The 21,481-nt window shown below is 34.0% G+C and overlaps 1 protein-coding gene across 3 annotated transcripts in view; it reads right to left on the bottom strand.

Moving 5' to 3' along the window:
* LOC111155933 (testis specific 10) overlaps positions 1-21,481 on the bottom strand; it is a 124,355-nt gene that overhangs the window by 85,643 nt on the left and 17,231 nt on the right. Inside the window, exons 2-7 of one of the 3 annotated variants that reach the window (XM_022516414.1) lie at positions 15,662-15,797; positions 15,004-15,219; positions 6,004-6,069; positions 4,828-4,995; positions 4,070-4,225; positions 2-172 (exon numbers count right to left, since the gene is read on the bottom strand). In XM_022516414.1, the coding sequence (XP_022372122.1) occupies positions 2-172; positions 4,070-4,225; positions 4,828-4,878 (378 nt within the window). In that variant the 5' untranslated portion in view covers positions 4,879-4,995; positions 6,004-6,069; positions 15,004-15,219; positions 15,662-15,797. Of the gene's footprint in view, position 1; positions 173-4,069; positions 4,226-4,827; positions 4,996-6,003; positions 6,070-15,003; positions 15,220-15,661; positions 15,798-21,481 lie in introns of those variants that run through there. The other 2 variants (XM_022516416.1, XM_022516415.1) reach the window with 2 other exon arrangements.

Here is a 21,481-nt window from a genome sequence, read left to right on the forward strand (position 1 = left end):
CCTTTAGCCTTTCCCTCAGGCTATCTCGTTCTGTGGTCATTCTTCGTAAATCAGTGAAGGCCACATCTCTTTCAGTCTCCACCCGCCGGAGGATGGCATGTGCTGTTGTTGATTTAGGAGACTTACAGTTTTTCATCATTTCTCTTCGAAGTCGGGCAATTTCTTCCTGTGCCTATTATTTAAATACACAGACTTCTATTTGACAAGTTTTAGAACAGACATAAATACAGCAATCTTATATCCAGCTAGTTAAAATACAAACCATTTATAAAAATGCATGCAACAGGATAAGGTTTTTTTAATGAGTTTATATAAAAGCAAATGATGTCCAAAAATGCAAGTGAATGTATAAAAATAAAAGTCTGGTTTATAATATCTTTGCCAAAAATTTTTAAATTAATTTGGAAGAAGTCAATATAAGAATGTTTTACTAATGTTTCGTGATATAAATTTGAATTCAGCAAAATTCCGGTAAAATACTATTTTAATAAATATTACAGTGTTCCTATCTTTCTCTAATAAACGTATATGCCATTTCCATGTCCTGGCTACTTCTATCCTGACAGAAGGCTCATCAATCCTTACTGACAACCCAATATACTCTCTCATACTTGTTCAACCATCCTCAGGTCCTAAACCTATTCCACACCTACAGGTGATTTCATATCCTACTGGGCTCCTTAAAAGTCCCTAATCTTTCTTAATTTTGATCACTACCTATTCAGCTCTGGCCTCTAAGTCTCAGAGGAAGATATATATTACTTTCTAATTTCCATAGCAAAACTTTGACCAGAATCCTGGACCTCATCTCCTAAAATGCCTAAAATGCTTTCTAAGATAATCCTGACTCAGTTAGAGTTGACCCTTGAAAAACATGGGTTTGAACTTAAACACATACTTCTTCAACAAATACAGTATAGTATTGTAAAAGTATTTTCTCCTCCTCATGATTTTCTTACCAACATTTTCTCTTCTCTAGCTCATTTTATTGGAAGAATAAGTGTACAATACATACATAAGGATGTGTTAATTGACTATGTTATCAGCAAGCTTCTGGTCAACAGTAGGTTAGTTGCAATTAAATTTGGGGGAGTCAAAAGTTATACAAAGATTTTCAACCATGGGACGCCTGGGTGGCTCAGTTGGTTAAGCAGCTGCCTTTGGCTCAGGTCATGATCCCAGTGTCCTGAGTTCAAGTCCCACACAGGGCTCCTTGCTTGGCAGGGAGCCTGCTTCTCCCTATGCCTCTGCCTGCCACTCTGCCTGCCTGTGCACCCATTCTCTCTCTCTGACAAGTAAATAAATAAAATCTTTAAAAAAACAACAATAGATTTTCAACTGTGCAGGAGGGTTGGCACCCCTAGTTCCACCTTGTTCAGGACTCAGCTGTATAATTATTTCCTTTCACTTTGAATACCACCCTCTCCACTGGCTTTCTCCCCTCCCTCTACCACAACACATGGCTCCCATATCTTAAAAAACTGTCATTTAACCTTGCTTCCCCATTTACCATCCCATATCTCTTTTGCATTAGACATATTTTTTTTTTGCACTATGGTTTGTACCCATTTGCCTGTTCCTCAGCACCTACTATCCCACCCCAGTGTAAACTACTTGGCTCCTATACCTATCTCTTTGCAGAATTTCAAATAATGACCTCACCAAATGGCCTTTTCTCAGTTCCCATTTTTAATATTTGGCAACATTTGACATTACCTTCAACACCCTATTTTAGACTCATTCTTTCCTCGGGCTTAATATTTTTCTACCTTAGTTTCCTATCTTCTTATTCTTTTAAATATTCCCATACTAATTGGAAAAAAAATCCCAACATTTCATCTGTTCCTCTATAGCTTTCCCATTCAGAGACCTCATCTACTCTGAAGGCCACAAAGTCACCTCTAAGAAGATGAATTCCCCATCTACATATTCAGTTCTTACCTCTCTCCCCACTGTAGTCCCACATTCTCTTCTGCCTAAATGCAATTACCACCTGATTGTATGACCGTCATCTTACTCCATCTCTCTGAAAATAATACATCTTTTCCCTCAAATCACAAATGGCTTCACTATTTCTTTTTCTACTACCAAAATTCTTCAGTCATTCAAAAAAGAACTTCAGTGAGGTCCATTTATCCCTCCTTTTTGCTAAAACCAAATCTTGTCAAGGCTTCTGTTACAGTATCTATTGCATCTCTCCCTATCCTTACTTCCACTGATAGCATGCTAGTTTAGTTCTTAATGCCTCATGCATGGACTGCTTTCACAGCCTTCTAAAGAGTCCACAATTTCCCCTTCTTCCAATTCTCTTGAAAGAAAAATTGTTATAAAAAGGTAACACAAAAAGATTATGAAACAGATAATATAAAATTGTTAACAGGTTTAAATTGTAAAAATGTGGCATTGGTCATTTCTTCTGTCCTAAAAAAGCAAAACAAAACAAAACAAAACAAAAAACAGACTGCCCATTGCTTATAAAACAAAGTATAAACCCCTTATAAAGCCCATTAAACAGCCTCTACATGTACTTCAGAAGTTGGCAAACTACATGTAGTTCACAGGCCAAATCCAGCCTGCCTCCTGTTTTTGTAAGTCTGTAAGTTGAGAATGTTTCTTACACTTTTAAAAAATGATCAAAAAAACAAACAGATTTCATAATATGTATCATAAGTAAAAATAATGTGAAATTCAAATTTCCATGTTCAAAAGTAAAGTTATATTGTAACACAGCCAAACTCATTCATTTGTTAATTGTCTATAGCCTACTTTCACATCACAACAGAGTTGAAGAGCTGTGAAACTGTGTGGCCTGCAGAGCCCAAGATACTTATTTTCTGGCATTCACAGAAAAGGTTTGCAGACCCCTGCTCTAGGCTCTAGTTCAATTTACCTCTCAAGCCTTAGCTCCCCCTTACTCCAATGGCATATAGCTTTTAGTCTAATCTTAACCTGATCGATTTATCTACTGATTTTCCTGCCTTTATCATTTGCCTCTCACTATTCCTTTGGTCTGGAATGTTCCTTACCTCTTTCAGGATAATAGGAACTCCTTTCTTCCTTTAGGACTCAAATTCCATATCATCTAGCAAAGATTTCCTTAATCACAACAACTAAAAATACCAACTTCTTTTGTTACAACATCTTCTGGACTACTTATACTTAAGTAATAAAAAATACATATAAGACTATACTTTATACTATACTATACTTTATCTCCCCAAGTAGACTGTGAACATAGAAAACAGTGTTGGTATTTTATCATTTTTTTCTATCTCTTAGAGTAGCAAGCTCAGAACCCTGCATACAGTAGTGATAATTCTTTTTTTTTTTAAAGATTTTATTTATTTGATAGAGAGAGACACAGTGAGAGGGAACACAAGCAGGAGGAGTGGGAGAGGGAGAAGCAGGCCTCCTTCAGAGCAGGGAGCCAGATGCTGGGCTCCATCTCAGGTCCCTGGGATCATGACCTGAGCCAAAGGCAGATGCTTAACCGACTGAACTACCCAAGCACCCCTGATAGTGATAATTCTCAGTAAAATTTGATATTTTTAGAAGAAATTGTTAGTGATTTATGAGGTTTAATATTTGTTGAGTAAATTAGCTAAATGATTAGCTAAATAAGGGCTATATATATAACTAAGCTAAAAATGGGTATAAACTATAAACTGATTTTACTCTCCTAAATTAAGAAAATTATAGGCATTTCCTAAAGTGATTGATATCAAAGTAATGTTAGCATTTTCTAACCCCAAATCTCAAGTTTACCTTGAACTCACCATTTCCTGTCATTTAACAATTTCTTCATTTCTCATGCCAAAAATCAGACTATTTCTATACATGTATATGATCTTTTTTGGATATAAGGAAAAAGGTGTATATTTGTGTATGTACACATACACTTATTGTATTGGAAATACATTACATTTCATTAAGAATACCTTAAGAACAAAGTAATTTCCAAATGTTAGGTTAATTTGATTGGCAGATTTAAGCATTCTTATAGAACTAAAAAAATTACATATCTCAAAAATTGAATATTATTAGATATGTTATTTATAAATAAATTTACCTGTTCATAAAGAAGAAAGGTCTTGTCTCTCTCAGATGTAAGAACCTTGACATTACCCTGAATTTCTGCCAAATGACGCTCATATTTTTCCAGCATGCATTTTAGTTCCTCACGGTCTCTTGTTGTCTTCAAAAGCTCTACATCACAGTTTGTACCCTATGATTATTATATAAGAAATCTGAAATTCTTCTTTGACACGTGGCTCTAAAAAAACAGCACTACACAATCTCTACTCAATCAAACATGATGATACAATGAAAAGAAATGATAAAAAAGTTTTAAAAAAATCACTTCTTTTTTTTTTTTCAAGATTATTTATTTATTTATTTGACAGACAGAAATCAGAAGTAGGCAGAGAGGCAGGCAGAGAGAGAGGAGGAAGCAGGCTCCCCGCTGAGCAGAGAATCTGATGCGGGGCTCGATCCCAGGACCCTGGGATCATGACCCAATCCAAAGGCAGAGGCTTTAACCCACTGAGCCACCCAGGCGCCCCCAAAAAATCACTTCTCTTTTAAACAGCTTCGTCCCAAACTGGTCCACATTTATCTGATTACCTCCCAACTACTACCAATACTGGGGATACAGAACCAAATTCAGTGGTCCACTGTGCCATGAAAGAGATCTCTGTCTTCCCAATTCTTGGATATATCAATTCATGCCAAATCAAAATGAATTGTTTGCATATTAGGTAAATCAAAGAATAGAAGTCAGTGTTTGAGCAATAAACTCCAAAATATTTGTAAGTTTCCAAAACCTACCCGGGAAGATGGAGATGGGCGTCTTGGACTTTTAGATCTACTTCTGATCATCTTTCTCAAATTTTGAGCTTCACTCTTGTAGTAATCTCTGTCTGCTTCTAAAGTCTTGACAAAGGAATCAAGTCTGGAAGGAGATTTATTTTGTGCTTTTTCAGTCTCTAAAATTATCTTGCCAAGGAGGAAAAAATTAGGTTATTATTTTAAGCTACACTATTAGCATCATTTTCTATATGAAAATTGAATAAACAGGATCCTTAAAAATAATAAACTTGGTATTTTAGAAGATAATTCATCAGTACTCTTTAAAAAGCAGTTAGCTGCCTTCTTTTTCTAGCATTTGTGAATGTACTATATTTATATTTAACTGAAAGAACCCTTAAATTTACTCAATAATTTTAAGGAAAAATGGTAAAGAAATTTCGGGGACAGAAATGCACACAGATCTAGCTGTAAGTCCTAGAAATTGAATTAATTTGCTTAGGAAACTTGTATGCTAATATTAAAGCTTCTGTTTACGGCATCTAAGTTTTGTTCCATAATTGTTCAATGAATGAATAAATTAAATGAATGCTGGATATTTTATACTTGTATACACTTTCAAGTACATTCTCGTTTACCTTAATGTATTTAGAAGCATTTTTTCTTTTACAATCTTTATTTTACCAATACTTTATTGGGAGAAAATTACAGATATGCTTTCAGAGAGGGTGTTCCAAATATTTTAAATGATAACATTAAACAGTCTAAAAGGAGTTTTCATTTCACATTGTTAGAAAAAGAAAACTCACTACTCTGAATTAACTTACAACATCTGATTTAATATTTATTACTAAGAGGGATAAAAGTTAATGTGTAAACAAATGCATCTTATATTTTGAGAATTAAATTACTCATGGTCATCATTTTAAATCAAGTAACAGCTAAGGGTACTAATAAAACCAACCAAAGTTCTCTCCACCTCTGGGAAAGAAAGGCATAACAATGAAATGGAGCAAGAACAACAATGCTCTTACAGATGGGAAGCGCCCCTGTGCACCAAGCAGAGTGCTGATTTTAGAAAGCAGACATTTTTTAATGTTCACAAAATGCAGGAGAACTAAAACACATACACCATTTTTCACAGTCTAACAGAATAAAAATGACTCCGCAACTTAAATGTGTAAAAAATGTACTTACAGATCTAAGCCTTTTTATTGTATCTTCCAATACTATTATATTATTTTGTTGGCAAATGAGTTCAATCTGAAAAATAAGCCAGAAAAAAAAGGTTATTTAGATTAAAAATATTTAAACAGATTAAAAAGAGAACATCAAAAAAGGAAGCCACTTGAAACAGGTACTGGCAAGGATGTGGACCAAAAGGAATCTTTATGTTGGTGGAAATGCAAACTGGTGCAGACATTGCAGAAACAGTATGGTGGTTTCCAAAAAATTAAAATTAGAATTACCTTATGATCTAATAATCACACTACTGGGTATTTACCCAAAAAATATAAAAACACTAATTCAAAGGGATACAAGAACCCGTCTGTTCACTGCAGTATTATTTACAATAGCCAAATTATGGAAACAGCACAAGTGTCCATTGATAAATGAATGGATAAAGATGTGGTTATATATACATACATAAATACACACACACACACACACACACACACACACACAAATGGAATATTATTCAGCCATAAAAAGAATGAAGTCTTGCAATTTGCAATGACACAGATGGAGTATAGAGTATAATGCTAAGCAAAAAAAGAGAAAGACAAATACCATATGATCTCACTCATATGTGGAATTTAAGAAACAAAATAAATGAGCTAAGTGGAAAAAAAGAGAGAGAGAAAAACCAAGAAACAGACTCTTAACCATAGAGAACAAACTGTTACCAGAGTGGGGGGTGGATGAGGTAGGTGAAAGAGGGGATGGAGATTAAATAGTACACTTACCATGATGAAAAAATAAAATTAAATTAAAAACTAAAAAAGGGAAGCCACTTAAAAATAAAATCATGCAGTGAATAATTTACAAAAGAAATGATAATCTAGCCTTTCTGTTCACCTACCTTTGGATGATAAAAGAACATAGAATGAAATACAGCAGTTCCTTTCCATTAACCCAAGTTTGTTATGAAATAGTAATTGGTTATATTTTACCAAATTACTCCCTACAAACTGCAATAAAATGTCAATACTAATTAAAATTCTGAAGATGATAATAGGGAAGAGATAAAAGAATGAGTAGGATAAAAGTATTCCCAAATCACCAAAGTCAGAGTGACTGCTTTCTCTTCTGAACTCTTTTAATAGTTTAGTTCAATCAAACCTATAAAATACTTTTTGTATCAGTTTTAGGACATTGAACATACCCAGTCTTACAGTATAGCTACCCGTAGTCATGTAGTTAGTATATGACTAGATTCTATGTCTCTAGAAGACAGTGACTATGTTTTCATGCAAAGATTTATTTGATATAATCTATGCTATAAATGCATATTAGTTTAATAAACTTATTTTTCAATTCATAAACCGTCCACTCATTATTCTAAACTGTTTCCTGCTATATTTTAAATTTAACTTTTCTGGAATTATTGCTCCTCATTTGTTATTTAGACCCAAATTCTTTTCTAAGATTTCTCTGAAAGTCATATCTTTTGTAATCCATGAAATACTAAGGGGCAATGGTATGAAACAAAACTTATGTATAGTTTGGATAAGCTTATACAGTTTTGGATAGGGAATTTTCAATGCTTTAAGTTACACTATTATGTAGATGCCAAAAAAATGGATCTATATTAAATTATGTATAAAGGTGCCCACATTAAATTAGGTATAAAAACACTGCCAAAAATTTTATCTGACATATTGTTGTAAAAAGGAAATTTATACACACATATCATAGATACAGATGGAACATAACCAGTAATATGTACACTCAGCAAGATAAGATTACGTCTAATTATAGTAGGATGTGATTTTCTTCATTATACTCCTCTATATGAAATTAAATTTTTATGATAAACATGTATTACTATTACAGACATAAAAAACATAATGCTGTGAATTCTGGAACATTGAAAAGAAATTTAAAAAATAAATAAAAATTTAAAAAACCAAAAACATAATGCTGATTCTACTCTGAAAAACAAAATTATAACTAGCCCAAATGAAAAGATGTTAACCCAGTGTTTTCATTTATCTGACAAACGATTAATGAGGACCTACTATGCACCTGACATTGTGTTATATGCTGGGAATAGCAGTGAATAAAATAGACAAAAACCTCTGCCTTTCATCTGCATCCCAATGTTTACAGCAGCAATGTCCACAATAGGAAAATTATGGAAAGAGCCCAGATGTTCATCAACAGATGAATGGATAAAGATGTGGTATATATAAACAATGGAATATTACTCAGCCATCAAAAAACTGAAATCTTGCCATTTGCAACAACATAGATGGAAGTAGAGGGAACTATGCTAAGTGAAATAAGTCAATCAGAGAATGGCAGTTGTCTTGATTTCACTCATGTGTGGAATTTAAGAAACAAAACAGAGGAACACAGAGGAAGTGAGGGAAAAATAAAATAAGATGTAATCAGAGAGGAAGATAAACCATAAGAGATTCGTAACCATACGAAACAAACTGAGGGTTGCTGAAGGGGAGGAGTATCAGGGTGATGGGCATTAATGAGGGCATGTGATATAATGAGTACTGGGTTATATAACACTGTTGAGTCACTGAACTCTACCTCTGAAACTAATAATACACTCTATGTTATTAAGTGAATTTAAATAAAAAAAAAAAAAGAAAACCTCTGCCCTCATGGAACTTATATTCTAGCTGAAAAGAGAAGAAAAAGATAACAGGTGAAATATATATCAGACAGTTACTGTCTTATTAAAAAAATACATAATAAGCATTCACATCTGTTCTAAGCAACTGAGATAAAAAAAATAAACAAAGATCCCTGCCTTTGTGGACCTTACATTCCATCTGGACAGACAATGAAAAATAAACCTAACAAATAAATTACATAGTACATTAGGGTTAAAAAAAAAAAAAAAGGAGAGTTAAGGATATTGGGAGTGTTTATGAAGGAATAGATTGGAATTTTAAATAGGGTTATCAATTAAGTCCTCTTTGAAAGGAGACCTGTGAACAAAGAGAAAGGGGGTCTTCCTGGTTCAATTTTGGAAGTTTATAGTTCCAAGAGCTGGAGCAAACAATCCTAAAATTTATATGGAATCAGAATAGACCCAGAATTGCTAAGGAAATGTTGAAAAAGAAAAACAAAACTTGGGGCATCATGCTGCCTGATTTCAAGCTTTACTACAAAGCTGTGATCACCAAGACAGGATGATACTGGCACAAAAACAGACACATAGACCAGTAGAACAGAGTAGAGAGCCCAGATATGGACCCTCAACTCTATAGTCAAATAATCTTCGACAAAGCAGGAAAAAATATTCAGTGGAAAAAAGACAGTCTCTTTAATAAATGGTGCTGGGAAAACTGGACAGCTATATGTAGAAGAATGAAACTCAACCATTCTTTTATACCTTATACAAAGATAAACTTGAAATGGATATAAAAAACCTCAATGTGAGGCAGGAATCCATCAGAATCCTAGAGGAGAACATAGTCACCTCTTCGATATCAGCCACAGCAACTTATTTCAAGATATGTTTCCAAAGGCAAAAGAAACAAAAGCAAAAATGAATTTTGGGGACTTTGCCAAGATCAGAAGCTTCTGCACAGCAAAGGAAAGAGTCAACAAAACAAAGAGGCAACCCACAGAATGGGAGAAGATATTCGCAAATGACAGTACAGAAAAAAGGCTGATATCCAGAATCTATAAAGAACTCCTCAAACTCGACACACACAAAACAGATAATCATGTCAAAAAATGGGCAGAAGACATGAACAGACATTTCTCCAATGAAGACATAGAAATGGCTACCAGACACATGAAAAAATGTTCATCCTCACTAGCCATCAGGGAGATTCAAATCAAAACCACATTGAGATACCACCTTACACCAGTTAGAATGGCCAAAAATAACAAGACAATAAATAATGTGTGTTGGAGAGGATGTGGAGAAAGGGGAATCCTCTTACACTGTTGGTGAGAATGCAAGTTGGTACAGCCACTTTGGAAAACAGTGTGGAGATTCCTTGAGAAATTAAAAATAGAGCTTCCCTATGATCCTGCAATTGCACTACTGGGTATTTACCCCAAAGATACAGATGTAGTGAAAAGAAGGGCCATCTGTACCCCAATGTTCATAACAGCAATGGCCACAATCACCAATCTGTGGAAAGAACCAAGATGCCCTTCAACGGATGAATGGATAAGGAAGATGTGGTCCATATACACTATGGAGTATTATGCCTCCATCAGAAAGGATGAATACCCAACTTTTGTATCAACATGGATGGGACTGGAAGAGATTATGCTGAGTGAAATAAGTCAAGCAGAGAGAGCTAATTATCATATGGTTTCACTTATTTGTGGAGCATAAGAAATAACACAGAGGACATGGGGAGATGGAGAAGAGAAGGCAGTTGGGGGAAATTGGAAGGGGAGATGAACCATGAGAGACTATGGACTCTGAAAAACAATCTGAGGGTTTTGAAGGGGAAGGGGGTGAGAGGTTGGGTGAGTCTGGTGGTGGGTATTATGGAGGGGATGTATTGCATGGAACACTGGGTGTGGTACATAAACAATGAATTCTGGTAGACTGAAAAGAAATAAAAAAAAAGATTATTATATTTAAAAAGAGAGAGAGAGAAAGGAGATCAACTATATAAAAATCTGAAAGATCATTCCAGGCAGAAGATACAATAAAAGCAAATGCCCTAAGGTAAAAGAATGTCAGCTAAATTCCAAGGAATAGTAAGGAGCTAGTGTGGCTGGAGTAGAGTGTGCATAGGGAAAAGTAGTTGGAAAGTACTACAGAGTAAAATAAAACAGGGAAGGAAGAGGGGGAATCAGCATGAGGGGAGGAAGAACTTAAATAGCCTTACACTTTATCTTTCAATGGTAAATTTTGAAATATTTTTGATTGATGAAACACATACCAATGTAATAATGACAAGAGCTATCGAAGATCCAGTCCAAGAATAGCCCTTATGTTAATTAAAATATAAATTGTATGAAGAAACTAGTAATGGTAAAATCGCAATTCTGCTTATTTCAAAAATTTATGTTGAATCAGCTGAGAAACACTGTATTATTAAAATATGAATGATTAAAAAAAACCTCAAAATGAGAAGATAAAAGGAGGCATATAATTCTGGTGGTTTTAAAATACATTCATAAATTTTGATATTCCTTACTTCAAATGATGGAGCTTAATTCCCTTCCCCTTAAGTGTGGCATATACTTAGTAACTCACTTCTAGTGAACAGGATATGATGGTTTGTAACTTTTGAGACAATCATAACAGGCATTGCAGATTCCTCCTTTCTGCCTCTCTTGGATGACTGGCTCAGGGGAAGCAAGCAGATATAAAACTATCAAACAACCTTAAAGGAGGTGCACCTGTCAAGGAACTGAAGCTTCCCGCCAAAAGCCAACAGTCATCTGAGTATGTTATCTAAAAGCAAACCCTCCAGTACCCATCAAGCCATGACTACAGACTGGCAACCATTTGATTACAATTTCCTGAGAAACAGTAAACCAAAACTACCCAGCTAACTAAGCTATACTTGAAACTATGAGAAACAAATGTTTGTTATCTGAGGGCACTAACATTTAGGAGTAATTTGTTACACAGAAATAGAAAATAAAATAGTAAATATTCAATACATTTTAATGTAATAAATGATGGAAGAAGTCATTCTCTTGACCTTTAAAAATATGACTAAAAGTAAACTCTTGCAAATAAATACACTTAATATTATCTACCTCAATTCCAGACAAACTGACTTAACCTCAAACTCTACCTCTCTAGAGCATAAGCCCAAAGAGTACAGGAATACAAATATTCTTTCTCAACTCTCAAATCAGAAATTCTGTTTCAAGCTTCATCCCACAAATCAGACAAGGAATCTCTCCCCAGTAATTGGATACCTAAACTACATACCCAATGACATAAGGATGATGACAACATGCACTGGTGTTCATATCCCCAACACTGGTCATGTACTTTCTACTCCCCATTCTACCTGTAACATTCACTTACTGAGGTTGGTGATTTCATTTCAGTACATTCAAACAACCCATTTTATCCCCTCTTTATTTACTATTCCATGTCTTTCCTGCATTAGCAATGCTATCTCTACTCAAGCTTTCCAATTCTCAGATATACCAAACATTCCACATCATATGTGAATGTCTATTTCCTAGAAATGCTCTTTTTGAAGCTAGGCAGAATTTCCATCTATGGGCTTAACATTTTCAGTTTTAGGTAAATCCTAGCTCTTTTATTTTAAACCTTTCCCATTCCTTAAATTCTCTTTTTGATAGCAGAGGATTCACCCTGACAGAGTACTCACTCTCTAACACAGATTTTAAGAATCCTTTAAAATTGATGACTTCAAAACTGGGTACTCTCTTCAGGGGAATTTGGCCAACTAGGCACCCTAGACTGGGAAGCAACATAATTTTTAATTTGAGGAAGAAAACAAGAAAGAAAATAAAACATTAACCCAATATTCTTTAATTTGATAATCTTTATTATTTTTTAAAGATTTTATTTATTTGTCAGAGAGAGAGAAAGAGGGCACAAGCAGGAGTGGCATGCAGAGGGAGGAGTAGGCTCCCCTCCAAGGAAGAAGCCCAATGGGCACTCAATCACAGGGCTCTGGGATCAAAACCTGAGCTGAAGGCAGATGCTTAACCAACTGAGCCACCTAAGCATCTCGATAATTTTTATTATTAAGACTGAACTTAATTTGACACTAAATTGTTAATGAAGGATAACTATTCTTAAAAGAAACAGTATAAACAAAAAGAATTTATTGAAAAATGTTTAAAATATTCAAGCTACCTTTTAATGTCCTTCAAATACTTTAGTAGCAATCATCTGCCTTCGGCTCAGGTCATGATCCCAGAGTCCTGGGATCAAGTCCCGCATTGGGCTCTCTGCTCAGGAGGGAGCCTGCTTCCTCCTCTCTCTGCCTGCCTCTCTGCCTACTTGTGATCTGTCAGATAAATAAATAAAATCTTCGAAAGAAGAAAAAAAAATTCAATAGGTTCACTCTGGCTTTGAAATACATTGTATCTTGCTTATAAACTGTTAGGCAATAAAAATTATAATTGTGTGAAGTTATAATTTCCAACATTTTTTACATTAAAATATTTTGAGTATTTACTATTTTATTTTCTATTCCTAGATAACAAATTACCCTAAACCTTACTGGCCTCAGATGTCAAACATTTTTATCTCATAGTTTCAAGTATAGCTTAGTTATAATATAAAGCAAAGTTTATAATATGTGAAGTTTCTTAATGTTCCTAGTTTCTAAATTTCATGGCAGAGTACTAAAAACTCAATCAAGAAATAAAATGTTTATCAAAATATCATAAAGCTACATTAACTAAAATAATGTGATGGTGGCACAGATAACAGCACATAAGAAGTCCATGAAATCAAATAATCCAGAAACATATCCAAGCACATATGAGAATTTAGTAATTATTAAAATGGCATTTCAAATCAGTGACTAAAGGAAGGACTATCCCAACCCTACCTCATACTAGAACAAAAAGAAATTCCAGGATTAAAACTTACAAAAATATTAAAAAGTATTTAAAAATGTAGAAAATATTCTTGAGTTCTTGAGGTGAGAAGATCTTCCTAAACAAGAATCAAAACTAGGTGGAGAACAGAGGATTTTTAGGGCAGTGAAATTATTCTGCATGATACCATAATGGTACACACATTTCATTCTACATTTGTTCAAACTCTTGGAACATATAACACCAAGTGTGAACCCTAATGTAAACTATGGACTCTAGGTGATAATGATGAGTCAACGTAGGTTCATCAATTTTAGCAAAGGTATCACTTGGGTGGGGGATGTTGCTAACAGGGAGGGTGTCCATATGTAGGGCCAGGGGTATATGGGAAATCTCTATACATTCTGCTTAATTTTGCTATAAACCCAAAACTGCTCTAAAAATAGTTATTCAAATTTTTAAAAAGGGGGAGGACCTTGAAAAGATAAAAGAATCAAAACTCAAAGTCAATAAAGATTGACAAATTTTACTACACAAAAATTTAAAACTTTGATTAAAAAAACCTTTTTAAAGTGTGAAATAAATTGTGGGTGTGAAAACAGAAAAAAAGGATGGAAATACATGTATCATCTATTTGTTGGTAGATATTTCTGCAGAGGAGAGAAGAATTAGGAAGGAAGAGAAATGTCCTATATACAAAACATTCCTGCTTTTCTTCAAAATTTTTATTTAAATTCTAGTTAGTTAACATACAGTGTGACACTGGTTTCAGGAGTAGAATTTAATGATTCATCACTTACATATAACACCCAGTGCTCATCATAACAAGTTCCCTCCTTAAACCCCATCACCCATTTAGCCCATCTCCTGCCCACCTCCCTCCATCAACCCTGTTTGTTCTCTATCATTAAGAATCTCTTATGGTGTACTTCCCCCTCTCTTTTTCCCCCCTTCCCATATGTTCATCTGTTTTATTTCCTAAATTCCACATATAAGTGAAATCATAAGATATTTGTTTTTCTGACTTAATTTGCTTAGCATAATACCCTCTAGTTCCATCCATGTTGTTGCAAATGTCAAGATTTCACCCTGTTTGATGGCTGAGCAATCTTCCATCATGTATATATATATGGCCCATACAGAACATTCCTATTGCCTGCCAGTTTTTATTATGACTACATATTACTTTGGAAATTTTTTGAGCAAAACTTTTTAAAAAGAAATAAAATGTGCAATACAATTTAACCCCTAAATATTTAAAATGTCAAATCTAAAAAACTGTCAAATGATATAAATGTGAACATCACTTTCTATTGCATTCAATAATTGCATGATGTTTAGAGTAGAATTAAAATCCTAACTAGAATTACTGCACTGATCATTTCACAATATATAGAAATACTGAATCATTATTTTGTACAACTTGAGCTAATGCAATACTATATATCAGTTAGAACTCAATAAAAAATCCTATTGTGGTAAATGTAATACCTTTGCTTCTTCAAGTTCTTTGTCAGCGGTATCCACCACAAAATTTTTCTCTTTTTCTAGTTGCTCTGCTAGTTGGTCAATTTTAATCAATTCTTTACAAAGATGCTCATTGTGGCTGGTTAAATCATCTACTTGACTGCTTACCACCTCCTTACTATCCAAGAGTTTCCTAACATATTCTTCCAAGCCATGATTTGTCTGTTTGAGATCTTCAATCTGTTATAATTAGAAAGAAAATAAACATATTAAAATATTTCCTTTGCTTCCCTCTGAGGAGAACAAGCAGGCGACTGGAATCAGGAAAGGAGGTTTGCATCCCGAGAAGGAGACCTAACTATATATATATTTTTCACTTTTTGAATTTTGTACCATGTGAATGTAATACCTATCTGAAAAAACATATTAAATGAAAATTCAAAGGTTTATAGCTACATCTTCCAAAACAATTTACAATTAATAAACTTAATTACTATTTCTTTTTAGCCAAAACTATTAGAAAAATGGCCAAATATTTATATCTACACAAAAGAAACCAGTCTTGAAATTACTTAATTTTAATACCAATTAATGTTCTTCAGAATTAAATTTCTAATTTTTGTTACCAAAATATGTTAACTCAAAAAAAAAAAAAGTTCTTTTGAACATATCAATAACTTACTTGACTAAGCTAAATACCAAATCAATCAAGTATTTGCTGACTAATGTGGAGGACCACAGCTTTCCTTGCCAGCCCACTATCAAAACATCAACGGATGAAGAAAAGGGCCTTTTCTATCACGGAGGTATCCAAATGCCTTTAAAGGAAAAAAAATATATTAGACCCATTGAAAATGACTATATGTCAGGACATATGGTGAATTATTTAAATAAAGTTTCCTTTTTTGCCCTGGCCTCAAGAAATTTTAAAGCCTACCTGCAACCCACCTCTAGCAACTAGCACAGAACCTGTGTGCAATGATCTTCTGCCTGCTATTCTTGTCCCATGCTTTCATTAAGTTTATTTTCCCCTATTCTTATTACCTAAGTTATTTTTATTACTTATATCTTTTTTAAAACTATAGGATGTGAGATAAACACACATAAACTTCAATTTATCTATCCATATGTCTTTTTATCTTTGTTCATGGCTTCTACAGTGCTATATTTCTGAGCAATAAGGACACACTAAAAATGTTTGCTAACTTTCCACTGCACCAGGAGAGGTTAAATGCTTTTCCTCTCAGTGCCACCATAAAGCCTCTTATACAATTTAATCTTGGTATCTGATAACATATATTATTGTTTACTTCCCTGTCCCTTCCATTAAATTCTAAGCAACTTTAAAGGGATTGTCTCTAACTTCAGTATTAACACACCTCTAACTTCTATATCATTTACTATATACCTAACATATAATCTCAAAATTTTTAAATGAAATAAAACTAATAAATTATAAATTAAACACTCGCTCTCCTTACCTCTAGCATCAAGCCATACACTTTTACTAAATTCCAAGACACAACTACTTTAGAAGAGGCAGTTTCAAGTGGTAGAAAGGATGTAGGCTTTGGAATTAGGCAGACCAGTTCAAGTCCTATTGTAGTTCTCTAATCAGTTACTTAATCCTGACAATTTACCATATTTTCTTGATCCTAAGAGATGCATCTGACTTCAGGAAAAATAAATGGAAGCCTCTGGATTTTCATCTGCTAAATGGAGAGAATACCTACAATTTTAAGGATTGTAGTCAAGTATAACAAGTATAAAAGTTCAAGTAAAATTTCTGGAAGATGACAGGTACTCAAAAAGTAGCTTTAAAAAAAAAACTTTTTATTTTGAAATAACCAAAGAAGTCACAGGAAGTTACAAAGTGTACAAAAGAATTTCTTTGGCCCTTAACCCACTTTTCCCAATAGTTCCACTTAAATAATTATAATACAATATCAAACTCAGAGATTTGACATTGGTACAATGGGATCCCATGTAGAGTCAGCATCTCGGTAAGATATACAATTATTCCATTACCACAAAGATTGCACTCCTGTTACCCCTTTATAGTCACATCTTCTCCCCTCCCCATCCTTAACTCTTAGCAGCCACTAATCTCTATAATTTTGTCTTTTCAGGAATGCTATATAAGTAAAATCATGTGATATAGATCATAGTATGTGATCTTTTGACACTCTTTTTCACTGAGCATAATGTCGCTGAGATCTATCCAAGTTACACGAATGCATTGTTCATTCTTTTTTGTTGCTAATATTCCATGGTATGGATTAACAGTTTGTTTAGTCATTACTGATTAAGGGAAATTGTAGTTATTTCCAGCCTTTATGACAAATAAAGCTGCTATGAACAATCACATACAGGTATTTGAGTGGACATAAGTTTTCATTTCTCTGACATACCTGGGAGTGCAATTGCTGGGCTGTATGATAAATACATCTTTAGTTTATAAAGAACAAAACTATTTTCCAGAGTGGTTGTACCATTTCCCATTCCTACCAGGAATGTATGAGTGATCTCCTCATCGTTGCCAGCACTGGGTATTGTCACTATTTTCCATCCTAACTGCTCTTATAGGCATGCATTGTTGTTTCATCTTGGTCTAAATCTGCATTTCCCTGATGCTTAGAAAGGATGAACTTCTTTTTATGTGCTTATCAACATATATCCTTCTATGAAATACCTCTTCACATCTTTTGCTCATTTTCTAATTGGATTGTTCCTTTTTAGTGCTGATTTTTAAGAATTCTTCATGTATCTTACATATGATTCTTCTGGAAGAAATATGGTTTGTAGCTTGTTTTGTCATCCTGTTAGATGGATTTTTCAAAGCAAAAGATTTAAATTTTGATGAAGTCCAAATTATCAATTTTTCTTTTATCAATCATGCTTTTGGTGTCACACCGAAGAACTCTTCACCAAGCCCAAGGTCCTGAAGATTTTCTGTATTATCCTAAAAAGTTTCCACTTTATGTTTTACATTTAAATTTATGATCCATTTGGAATTGATTTTTTGTGTTAAGGTGTGAGTTTAGGTCTAGATTCATTTTCAATTGTTTCAGCACCATTTGTTGAAAAGACTATCTTTCCTGCATTAAACTGCATTTGCACTTCTGTCAAAAGCCTTTTGGTTTAACTTGTGTAAGGGTATTTCTGGATTCTCTATTCTGTATCATTGATCTGTGTCTATCTCTTTAGTGATACCAGTCTTAACTACTGTAGTTATATAATAAGCTTTGAAACCAAAGAGAATGACTCTTCCCACTTTATTATTCTTTTCAAAATTGTTTTTGTTGGGATTTTGATGAGAACTGCATTAAATGTATACTGATTTGGAGAGAACTGACATCTTTACTATGTTGAGGCTTCCAATCCATAAACATGATGTCGCTCCATTTGTTTAGACCTTCTTTGGTTTTTCATTAGCATGTTGTAGTTTTCAGATTATAAGTTCATACTTCAAATATCTAAGGATTCCATTTTCTATTTGAGTAATTGTAAATGATATTGCATTTTCTGATTTCCACATGTTAATTGCTAATATAAAGAAAATGAACATGTATTGTGACCTTGATGAACTCATTTGCTAGTTCTAGTTTTGTACTGTAGATTTTATGAAATTTTCTAGGTAGAGGACCACGTCATCTACCATCAGGGACAACAGTTTTATTTCTTCATCTCCAGTTTGTATGCCTTTCAACCTTTCAACCTACATGTATAGTTATATTTGAAGTGAATTTCTTACAGATAGCATTAAGGCTAGATCAGGTTTTTTAATCCAGTCTACTAGTTTCTGTCTTTTAATTGTTATACTTAGACTGTTATGTTAAGATTCAAGTGTGAGTCAACTATACTTCAATTTAAAAAAACATTCAAGTGTGACTTCTTTTTGGTCGTTTGTCTTTTTTGTTTTGTTTTTCCTGCCTTCCTGTGGGTTACTTGAACTTTTTTAAAATTCCATTTTGAATTACTTATAGTGTTTTTGATAAATCTCTTTGCACAGCTTTTTAGTGGTTGCTCAAAGTGTAATTTATTTGGAACTTAGCACAGCATTTTACCAGTTCAAGTGTAGAAAACTTACTTATCTTTATACCCCTTATATCCCTTTACCCTCCTCTACTAATAAAATAATTATCTTAAATATTTCATCTACATCCATTAGATGTAATTGAGAATTACATTTGACAACACATCCATCTCAATGTAATTGAGAATTACGTTTGACAAACACAATTTAGAAAACAACAAAAAAGGAAACTGTATTGCATTTAGCCATATCCTTCTTTGTCTTTCTTTCCTATTCTTTCAAGATTCTTTTATTACTTCCTTTCTAGTTAGAGCAATTCCTTTAGCTATTCTTGTAGGATAGCTCTGCTGGCAACCAATTATCTTAGTTTTCTTTATCTGAGAATGCATTGATTTTCCATTAATTTCTGAAGGATACTTTCACTGAATACAGAATACTGTATAAAATGTTTCACCTCTTTCCAACCTCCACATTTTCAGATCTGCTGTTATTTGAATTGGTGCTCACCTATAAGTAATGAACTGTTATTTTCAGAATTACTTTTTTTTGTCTTTAGTTCTCACAAGTTTGAATCCAAGGTGTCTTGGCATGGGTTTCTTTGAGAGATTCCTGGTAGGTGTTCAGTTACCTTCTTTAATCCATATTAAGTCTTTTGCCAAATTTGGAGAATATCTAGCCTTCCCACTTTATTTTTGGCTTCCTACTTTATTTTCTTCTGCTTATGGCCTATTACACATCACCTATTGGTTTTGTTTTCATTCTGTCTTTTCCGTGTCCTAATTTTGTTTCTGAAAATTCAGTTCAACTATTATTTTAGAATATACTGTATGCCAGGCAGTATTCCATTCCATTAATGTTCTGAATATTTTTTCAGTCTGATCCTCTCTTAACTTTCTTTCTGGGACTCTAGTGATCTAAATATTAAACAGTTTGTTATAGTCCCACCTGTCCTGAGCCTCTCTTCACACTTTTTCAACCCATTTTCTCTCTGTTCAGATTAGGTTATTTGCATTTTCTATTCTCATGTTCACCAACTCATTCCTATCTCCTTTCCATCCTGTTGTTTGAGAGCACTGAGTTTTTAATTTCAGTTACTGTATTTTTTAAAATTTTCATTATGGTAAAACATACATAAAACTTACTATTTTAACCACTCCTAAGTGTGCGATTTGGTGGCAGTAAGTACATCCACAATATTTTGGAACCATCCCACATCCATTTCCAGAATTTTTTTTAATTATCCCAAAATCTGTACCCACTAAACAATAACCCTCTATGAATTTGTCTATTCTAGGTACTTCATATAAGTGGAATCACATACTTGTTCCTCTGTGCCTGGCTTATTTCATTTAGCATAATGTTTTGAAGTCTCACCCGTGTTGCAATATTGCATCAGAATTTCAGTCTTTTTAAAGGCTGAATAATATTCCATTGTATGTACTCACCACATCTTGTTATGCATCTATTGACAGACAGCTAGGTTGCTTCCACCTCTTGGCCATTGAAAATCATGCTGCTATGAACATCAGTGTACAAGTATCTGAATTCCTATTTTCAATCTTTTGGGGCTATATCTAGGAGTGGAATAGCTGGATCATGTGGTAATTCTATATTTAACTTTTACAGGAACTGCTAAACTTTTTCCACCACGGCTGCACCATTTTATATTACCACTAACAATGCACAAGGGCTCCAGCTGTTCCACAACATCACCTGCACTTGTTATTTTGTTTTGATAACAGCAATCCTAAAAGGTATGAAGTGATACCACATTGTGGTTTTGATTTGCATTTTTTTCAATGGATCATGATGTTGACCATCTTTTCATGCGCTTACTTGCCATTTGTATATCTTTGGAAAAACGTCTATTCAAGTCCTTTGCCCACTTTTGAATTGGGTTGTTTTGTTTTTTGATTATTGAGTTGTAAATTTCTTTATATATTCTCGATATTAATCCCTTATCAGCTATATGATTTAGAAATATTTTCTCCCGTGCATTTTTAATTGACTTTTTTTTGAAGTTTAATTATTTGAGAGAGAGACACACACACACACACACACACACACACACACATATGCAGGGGGAGGGGAAGGGAGAAGCAGACTCCAGTCTAAGCAGGGAGCCAGATGCGTGGCTTGATCCCAGGTCTCCAGGATCATGACCTGAGCTGAAGGCAGATGCTTAACCACATGAGCCACCAAGGTGCCCTTACGCATTTTTCTTTTAGAGTAGTTTTAGGCTTACAGAAAAGTTAATCAGGAAATACAGAGAGTTCCCACATACTCCTTCTCCCCATATGACACAGTTTCCCATCTTATTTATGAATATTGACACATTAAATAAAGTCCAGAGTTTATGTTAGGGTTTACTCTTTGCGTTGTAGATTCTACAGCTTTTGACAAATGCTTAGTGACATGTATCTACCACCACTGTATCATACAGAATAGCTTCACTTCCCTAAAAAA

The sequence above is a fragment of the Enhydra lutris genome, unplaced genomic scaffold, assembly GCF_002288905.1.
Source record: "Enhydra lutris kenyoni isolate GAN:26980312 unplaced genomic scaffold, ASM228890v2 scaffoldscaffold44, whole genome shotgun sequence".
NCBI lineage: Eukaryota > Metazoa > Chordata > Mammalia > Carnivora > Mustelidae > Enhydra > Enhydra lutris.